This window comes from Macaca fascicularis, chromosome 15, assembly GCF_037993035.2.
Source record: "Macaca fascicularis isolate 582-1 chromosome 15, T2T-MFA8v1.1".
NCBI classification, from domain to species: domain Eukaryota; kingdom Metazoa; phylum Chordata; class Mammalia; order Primates; family Cercopithecidae; genus Macaca; species Macaca fascicularis.
Window position 1 is genome coordinate 123288706 of NC_088389.1, and position 9102 is coordinate 123297807.

Below are 9102 nucleotides of genomic sequence, written 5' to 3' on the forward strand. Positions count from 1 at the left end.
TCCTTGAACCTGAAGAGTTTCTGTTAAATTTTTTTTAAGTGTATGTTGTTCAGCGTTTTCCTATGGCAGTTTTGGACCCACACAAGTGGGGATAACTGCAGTGAGCGTCCCTCCCCAGCTCCAGACACCTCAGTCTGGTGCTGTTCTTACGGCCCCTCGGCCCCCAGCCCCGCCACACACACACACACACACACACACACACACACACACACACTTCTGTTTACTGTAATTTTTTTTTTTTTTTTTTTTTTTGAGACGGAGTCTCACTCTGTCGCCCAGGCTGGAGTGCAGTGGCTGGATCTCAGCTCACTGCAAGTTCTGCCCCCCGGGTTCACACTATTCTCCTGCCTCAGCCTCCCGAGTAGCTGGGACTACAGGCGCCCGCCACCTCGCCCGGCTAGTTTTTTGTATTTTTTAGTAGAGACGGGGTTTCACTGTGTTAGCCAGGATGGTCTCGATCTCCTGACCTCGTGATCCGCCCGTCTCGGCCTCCCAAAGTGCTGGGATTACAGGCGTGAGCCACCGCGCCCGGCCTTCTGTTTACTGTAATATTTTAAAGCCTATCCCAGACCTGTTTTTATTCTGTGCAGCTATACTAATGGTTAGCTTATTTTAGGTAATTTTCTTTTAAACAGAAAAAAAAAAAAAGAAAAGAAAGAAAAACACCACCTGCGGGCTTCAGTTTCCCTGACTGGAGAGGCTGAAATAAACATTTCTAGGGGCAGCTCCAGCTCTGACATCCTGGGGAACGGGAGACACAGCTTTGCCTTTTCCTAAAGTCTTCTTAAGGGTGTTTTCTGCACCCATAACAAAGTATCTCAAGGGAGGCGCCTCCTCCCCAGAGAGGAAATGCTGGGTGTGGACCAAGCTTCAAAAGCCCAGGAAGTTATTTCATCAAATGATGAGGCCTTTCCAGGGCTGCAGGCTATAACATGAAAGGGTAATTAGCTTCACCGGGGCCTGTTGTGGGGTGGGGGGAGCGGGGAGGGATAGCATTAGGAGATATACCTAATGTAAATGATGAGTTAATGGGTGCAGCACACCAACATGGCACATGTATACATATGTAACAAACCTGCACCTGCACATTGTGCACATGTACCCTAGAACTTAAAAAATATATAAAAAAAAAAATTCACAAGTTGAAAAAAAAAAAAAAGGGTAATTAGCCACTTGCCAAAGTGGCGGTTTTATGTACTGTGATGAGGCTTAGGGCCCAGGGACCAGTCACTCATCCCATTTTACAGGTGAGGAAACTGAGGCTTAGAAAGGAGAGGTGAGTCATCCAGGGTCTCATGGCTGACAGGAGGCAGGAGCCTGGGGTCTCTCCACCTTGCACGGTTCATAATCAGACACAGGGAAACCAAGGCTGGGCTGGGCAGCCCCAGGATACACCTGCTGCAGCCTCCACACCACCTTCCTCTATAGGCAGTTCAGGCAACAGGAGACAGAGGGAGGTACAGCTCTTCATGGCTTCCTCACATGTCCTCCCAGATGTTTTTTTGAGTCTCGCTCTGTTGCCCAGGCTGGAGAGCAATGGTGCGATCTTGACTCACTGCATCACTGCAACCTCCGCCTCCTGGGTTGAAGCGATTCTCCTGCCTCAGCCTCCCGAGTAGCTGGGATTACAGGCACCCACTACCACTGCCACTACCACACCCTGCTATATTTTTGTATTTTTTTTTAGTAGAGACGGGGTTTCACCATGTTGGCCAGGCTGGTCTCAAACTCCTGACCTCAAGTGATCTGCCCGCCTCAGCCTCCCAAAGTGCTGGGATTACAGGTGTGAGCCACTGCCTCCAGCCTCCCCCTAAAATGTTGCCATGCTTGTCTGCACACTCAGGCATGTGGGTGTACACCTATATTCATCCATGTGGCGTGCTTGGAGGGTGTGGCCCCCCGGTGCCCAGTATAGAGCAGGCATGTGGCCACATGGCTCGGGTTGCGGGCAGGGGTGCCTCTGTCCCCAAGGCTGCAGGCCGTGGCTGTGCTGCCCACTGCCCACCCTAATAAGCGCTGTGTTCCTCCAGCTGTGGCTCCTTTCAATAGTTTCTCAGATGCACCAGATAAAGTCATTGGCCAGGTTGTTCCAAACATGAAGATCTTGACCCACTTACAATCTTTACTCGGTGCAATGGGCACAGGCAGCCGCTTGGGGGGTGAGGGAGGGAAGAGGGACGGGGCCGACTTGGCTCTTCACTTCATTCCCTTCTGCATGTTCCACTTTTTGCCTTGAGCCTGTGTGGCTTTTACAGTCACGAGAGCTGCCACTCCACTGCCGTGTGGGGTAGGGTGCACACATGACTCGGAAGCTGATGGCATCTATTTGCCTCATTGTAGCTCGAGCCCAGAAAACTATCCTCTAAGACCAGACGTGACAAGGAGAAGCAGAGCTGTAAGAGCTGTGGCGAGACCTTCAACTCCATCACGAAGAGGAGGCATCACTGCAAGCTATGCGGGGCGGTGAGTCCCAGGAGAGGGGTACAGGGACAGGAGGCCACCCTGCTCCGACAGAGCAGCTGAGTCCTCACCAGCAGCACACCAGCCCTGCACAGAAGAGCTTCCTGATCCTGGCTCATGGATATAGATGCCCTTGAGTGCAAAACTGTCCTGTCCAAAGTAGAATCTGATCACTTTTCTCTGGTCAGCTCTGGTGTTCAACAAACACTCCTTGTGGTTGGAAAAGTGCTGGATTGGGAACCACAGAACCCCTAGCTGGGTGACCTTGAGAACAAGGAGATGATAGTCCTCATTCCTTGCAGGGTGTATTGGAGATGGGTGAAGGGTGTGGCTGTGCTAGGAGCTTTGCCCCAGCGCTCCAGTGGTGCTGAAGGCCTGGTGGGCCCATGTGATGAGGCAGTGCCTCCAACTGGCACCCCAGCTGCACACCATCTCCATTCCCCTCACTCCAAAGCCCTTTCTCCTGAGAGTGGAGAAAATTCAATGCTTAATGTTGAATGTAAAAGTATCGCTGAGGAAGGAACTGATGATTTAAGTATCTTTAGGTTAAGAGGTTAAAGTTGAATCTATGTCAGCAACTGGATCTCAACACAGAATTCTTTGGTGTTTTTCCAAAGGGCGCCAGCAACTTGTGCCTGAAGCAGTTGGTGTTACTTGTCATACCTTTGCCACATGGCGGGAGGCAGCAGGGGGAGGGGAATAAGTGGATGAGTCCTTGGAAGGATGGATGATGGATGGATAGGTGGGTAGAAGGATGGATGAATGGATGAGTGGATGGAGAGGTGGGTGAATGGATAGGTAGATGGATGGATGGATGGATGGATGGATGGATGGATGGATGGATGGATGGGGAGATGGATGGAGGGATGGATGGATAGGTGGGTAGTTAGATAAATGGCATATGGAAGTGTGAATGGAAGTGGATATATAGGAAGTATAAATGGATGACTAGAGAATTGATGGATGGATGGATGAATATACAAATAGTTGGATGGCATACAGAAGTATGGATGGATGGATGAAGGATAGATGGTAGAGGATGGATAGATGAATGGTTGGATGGATGGATGAATGGATGAGTGGATAATGAATGGGTGGGTGGAGGGATGGATGGGTGGATGAAGGGATGATGGATGGATGGATGATGGATGGATGAATGGATGGTAGAGGATGGATGGGCAGGTAAGTGTGAAATGTGATCTGTACCTCTTAAAGAACTCTCAGTTTGGGGCCCAGTTTATACTCCAGAATTGGGGGATTTAACTTAAACCTGGTTTCCCCATCAGACCTGAGGGGAATCTATTGCTTTAAGAGCCATCCTCAGAATATGTGGCCAGGCCCCTGCTCAGCTCTAGGCCTCAGGCTTTGTGACCACTCAGGATCAGAAGCTGCAGCCTCTGTTAATCTTCTTTGGAGTGGGCGTCCTCATGGCCAACCTGGACTTCCCCGCACAGCAGAGGTGGCTCGGTGCCCTCACTGACGTCACTGCATCTCCATGTCAGCCTGCTGGGGCTTAGCTTTCATTGCCTTGGTTTGCCCAGTATTCCTGCTTCCTCACACAAGAAGTGATAGAGAAAAGATAAATTCCAAAAATAAATAAAATCCTCGTAAAAGTAGGACTCCAGAACAGGGTGCCTTCCATCTACTTAAAAAGCGCAATCTCCCCGCTGCTGTGGCTCCTGAGACCTTCGATATGAGCTCAGTGTTTGAGTGCCGTGGTCCCTTAGCAGCCGGTGCCCGCAGGTTTAGGTTCAAACTAGAATTTCCCAAGGTTTGAACAAGGATCTCCAAGTCCTCTGCAATATTCGGTACACGGGGCAGGATGGAACAGGAGAAGCAGATGCAGAAGTGGGTGTGGGTGGCCCTGAGGCAGCAGGAGCCTCTGTGTGCTGGGAAAAGGATCCAGCAGAGGGAGGGAGACCGAGGCAGAGAGAGACAGGACCACCGACGGGACGCAGCTGGAGGGGCCAGAGGAGGGGGGACAAGGGGGCCTGCCAGGAGTGTCCAGGGTAGGAAAAGCTCGAAAAGTCACTGAGGAGCACTCCTTGGCTACATCCCCACGCTCCACCCATGCATCTGAGTCACATGCCACTGTACACACAGACCATGACGACTTCATCCATCCATCTGCCAGTGGACACAGGCTGCTTCCAGCTTTTGGCTATTGTGAATAACGCTGCTATGGACATGAATGTACAAACATCCCTTCAGATCCTCCTTTCAGTTCTTTTGGGTACATGCCCCGAGTGGAACTGTTGCCTCGTATGGTAACTCTGTGTTTAACTCTGTGGGAAGCAGAGGAGCCACCCTACTGCTTCCCACAGAGGCTGCACCAGCTTGCTTCCCACCAATAGTGCAAGGATTCCGATCTCTCCACATCGTGCCAACACTATTTTCTTTTCGTTGCTGTTGTCATTGTCGGTCTGGAAGATAGCCGTGCTGAGGGGTGAGAGGTGGTTTCTGGTTGTGAATTTGATTTGCATTTCCCTGATGGCCAGTGATGGGGTGTCTTCCCGTGTGCTTGGCGGCTCTTCCCACTCTTCCTCCCATGCACACAGACTCCTGGACTCTGGACCCTCCAGGACAGGAGGGTGGATACCAGATGCCCAGCAGGGTCAGCCTTGCTCTCTGCCCTCAGACAGGATTCCCCCCTGCACGTCAAGGAGAAGCCCTTACGCCTCCCCACACTGTGTTAAGTCTCCTCCCGCCCACTCCACCTCTCCTCTGGCCTCTTCCTGGATAATCCTCTGCCCCAGGGTGCTGGGGTCACAGGTGCCCTCTGTTTGGCAGGTCATCTGTGGGAAGTGCTCCGAGTTCAAGGCCGAGAACAGCCGGCAGAGCCGCGTCTGCAGAGAGTGCTTCCTGACACAGCCAGTGGCCCCCGAGAGCCCCAGCCCCGAGGCTCCGGCCGAGCCCAAGCAGAGCACAGAGGTGGGTGCTCCCAGCTCCTGCTGCCCTCCTGGCAGTGTGGCAGAGCCTCCAGACACCTGCTTCTGTGCCCAGCAGCTCCAGCTGCCTCTGCTTTCGGGCGTCCTGGGGCCAGGACAGATGTGGGTGTGTCTCAGTGGGGCCCCCAGGCTGGGAACACACTCGGAAGATCCCGTGTGTGCACACTGGCTTCTCAGGACCAGCCACGGCCAAGGCTTGGGAACCATTTGCATCTAGGAGTTAGATGGGAACAAGTGTCACTCCTGGTCACCTGGTTGGAGGGCATGGATTGAAGCTGCCCTCAAGTCCAGGCCTTGAGGCCCATCTGAGGGGAGACACTGCCCTTGTCTCGGCCTGCCTCACCTCCAACTGTCAGAGGGTGAGCAGGGCCCTGGAGGCAGGCACCCCCTCCTCCTCCTCCCGCTCCCCTTCTCCTCCTCCTCTTCCCCCTCCTTCCTCTCCCTCTGCGTCCCTGTCTTTCTCCTTCTCCTCTCCCTCCTCCTCCTGCTCCCTCTCCTCCTCCCCATCTTCTTCTCCCCCACACTCCTCTCCTTCTCTTCCTCTGTTCCTCCTCCACTCCTCTTTCTGAGAGTGGCTGCTGCTTTCCCTGCATTCTTTCCTCAAGAACACAGTCTATTCTGGGGCGTTGCAGGAAAGCTGAAAAAGAAAACGTGAGCTTCCAGAAAAGCGCATCGCCCTTTCTCTGCACTCGACACAGCCTGCGGTTCGCAGTGCCGGCTGCACGCTGTGGTCTCCTGGGAAGCTTCTAGTGTTGATTTCCCTCGTGGAGGCTCAGTGAGGTGATCGGGGGGTCAGTGTGTTTTCAGGGTCCCAGCTGCTCTGACTTACAGCTGTGGTTGGAGCCCTGACCTAGGTCCTCGGTCTCAGAAGTCAAGGATGTAAGTCTATTAGGACTGAGCGTTGAATGGTCTCGATGGTGAAGAAGGACCTTGCTCTGCCCACTGAGCTCCCTCATGCCTGCAATTTAAATACCGAGGTGTGTTCTGAGAGCACCAGGTCCTTGGGGCACGGGCCTCCAGGGTCCTGTAAGGTGGACTCTGGCCTCGAAGGGGGGCCCAGGTCTGAGGGGTCCAGCTCTGGCAGGGGGTGTCTAAGCCATGTCCAAATGGTGGACAGTAGCTCCAACAGTGACACGACAGAGGGAGGGCCTGTGTGTGGCACGTGTGGTGTGTGTGTGTGCTTTGTGTGCATGCACACGCGTGTATACGGTGTGTGTGGAACTGACACGCGTGAAGTCCCTGTCCCGTGACCCACCCTCAGGTACTTGCTGTTGGGTTTTCCTGTGATTTTGATGTGTCCTGACCCAGCATATGGACACCCTCCCCTTAGAGAGCCCTGCCTGCAAACCCCGCCTGATACCACACACGCCTACGTCCTGCAGGCTTCTAGTGACCCTTGGAAGCCGGGTGAGGCTGGTCCCCGTCTCTGTGCAGGCCTTGGCCAGGTCTCCACAGCCAGCTCCTCCCAAGCAGTGGCCCTGGCCCTGCCCCAGCCTCCTCAGAACAGGGCGTGACCGCTGCAGGCGAGACTGCCCCTAACCTGTGTCTTTGTATCCCCAGAAGACACCCGCTGCAGACCCCCAGCCCAGCCTGCTCTGCGGCCCCCTGCAGCTGTCAGACAGCGGTGAGACCTGGAGCGAGGTGTGGGCCGCCATCCCCACGTCGGATCCCCAGGTGCTGCACCTGCAGGGAGGCAGCCAGGTACGTGTCCCCACGCCCCCAGGCCCCTGGGCCAGCAGCCCAGAGCCTCAGGCCTGAGGCTCCCACAGCAGGCCTGTGCCACCAGCTGGGGCCCACCTGCTTGAGCAGTGTCACCTGGGGCCTCAGTTTCCCCAGCAGCGCAGGATTCCCTCTGCTCCCCAGTCACAGGAGACAGAACCTACTGGCACCTGGGTGGACCCCAGAGCCAGCCAGGGTGCAAGGAGGGGTGGGCCAAGGGGGCACAAAGGGTGGCCAGGAGCCACAGAACCTGTCAGGTGAGACTCAGGAACCCACACAGCCCTGGCCTGGCCCCTTGGAGCCCCAGTTGCTGCTCTGTCACAGGGACTGGCCTGTCCTGCCTCGCCTCCCCAGGGGCCAGAGAGCCCAAAGGAGGCCATGGAGTCTGGGGGTCTGGTGAGAGGGGCAAGGCATCCCCTCCCCTATATCCTCCCTCGGGGAGAACCAGTGGGTCCCCCCAACTGTCCTCCTGTTGACAAAGGCAGTGCAGGCACAGCCACCAGGCCCCTCGGGCTCAGCACCTGCCTTGTGTTACAAGGGTCTGGGAGTGGCTTCCTGGGAGAGGCCCCTGTCACTGAGGTGAGCCCGAGGCCGGGAAGCTGAGGCACCGCTGACCATCTGCTCCTCTGCTGCAGGACGGCCGGCTGCCCCGCACCATCCCTCTCCCCGGCTGCAAACTGAGTGTGCCGGACCCTGAGGAGAGGCTGGACTCCGGGCATGTGTGGAAGCTGCAGTGGGCCAAGCAATCCTGGTACCTGAGCGCCCCCTCCGCAGAGCTGCAGCAGCGATGGCTGGAGACCCTGAACACTGCTGCCCGTGGGGACACGGCCCAGGACAGCCCGGGGACCCTGCAGCCTCAGGTCCCTATGGGCACAGCTGCTCCGTGAGCTGAGTCTCCCGCTGCCCTGCACTCCACATCGGGCCTGTGGTCTCCTGGGAGGTGGCGTCAGAGGCCAGATGAAGAGCGCCCTGGACTGCTGAGGGTGGGCCAACAGCCCAGAGCTCAGGATACTTGGCTTTGGAGGGAAGGAAACTGAGGCCCAGAGAGGGGCAGCCACTGGCCAAGGGTCACCCAGCAAGTCTTGGCTAAGAGCCTGGCCTCCAGCCCCAGCAGTGTGGCCCAGAGCAGGGGCCGACTGCCACAGTAACCATCATCCATACGGGTCATGTGGTGATGCTGGCCCAGAAGGCAGAAGGAGGCAGCATGGGCACTGCCAGGGACAGCCACATCCGGCCGGTCTGCAGTGTGGTCCACCCCCGCCTCTGCCCAGCCTGTCTACACCGTGTGAGCTGAATCATGACTCGCTTCCCACCTCCCTTCTCTGTCCTCTCCTGAAGTCCTGCCTCCAGCCCCCAGGAGGTGGACCTGCCGCGTCCTAGCTGGACTCACGGTTCCTAAATAACTGCACTCGGAAGCTCTGCTGGGACTTACCCCAGCCACTGAGTGGCAGACGCATGAGATTTGTGGCTGTTCCTGATGCTGGTGGCACACAGTGCTTATCTGCATAAATAAACACTGGCCACCGGCAGTGGCGCAGCCTCAGTGCTCTCTCCTGAGCCCCTCAGCGGGGTCCCCCCACAAGGTGGGCTGACTGATAAAAGGTTGAGGGATAAGGGTGATGGAACCGCACACCGCCTGGAGAGCAGTTCTGCATCTGTTGTCCTGCCCGGGGTGGGCAGATGGCAGGTGAAGATGGCCAGGCTCAGAGATGGGGAGGGTGGGGTGCAGGGCACTCAAGATGGTGCCAGTGGGGACCTTGCAGAGGCCACTGGGGTGCAGGTGCTCTTTGCACCAGAGCCCCAAAGGCCTCTGGGAGAGCGTGGGGGAATTTAGGGACCAGTGATGGGGGATGCTCACTGGTCAGGACCCCCACTCCTCTAATATCCATATAGCACCATGTGGAGACACCTAGGAAGACATGCAGGGCACCTACGGGGGCTGAGAGGGCAGGGGGAGGAGCCAGAAATGGGAGAC

General features: G+C 56.1%; 1 protein-coding gene across 24 annotated transcripts in view; it reads left to right on the top strand.

The window, feature by feature from the left end:
• Nucleotides 1-8656, top strand: part of FGD3 (FYVE, RhoGEF and PH domain containing 3) — an 88865-nt gene extending 80209 nt beyond the window's left edge. For 16 of the 24 annotated variants that reach the window (XR_012424906.1, XR_012424903.1, XR_012424902.1 and 13 more), the window contains 4 exons: nt 2341-2463; nt 5251-5391; nt 6969-7109; nt 7763-8656. Coding sequence is in view for 17 of the 24 variants with exons in the window: in XM_045372976.2 (XP_045228911.2) it covers nt 2341-2463; nt 5251-5391; nt 6969-7109; nt 7763-8014 (657 nt within the window). In the remaining 7 variants the exon portion in view is untranslated. The remainder of the gene's footprint in view (nt 1-2340; nt 2464-5250; nt 5392-6968; nt 7110-7762) is intronic. The other 8 variants (XR_012424908.1, XR_012424907.1, XM_074017866.1 and 5 more) reach the window with 1 other exon arrangement.
• Nucleotides 8657-9102: the final 446 nt, after the last annotated feature.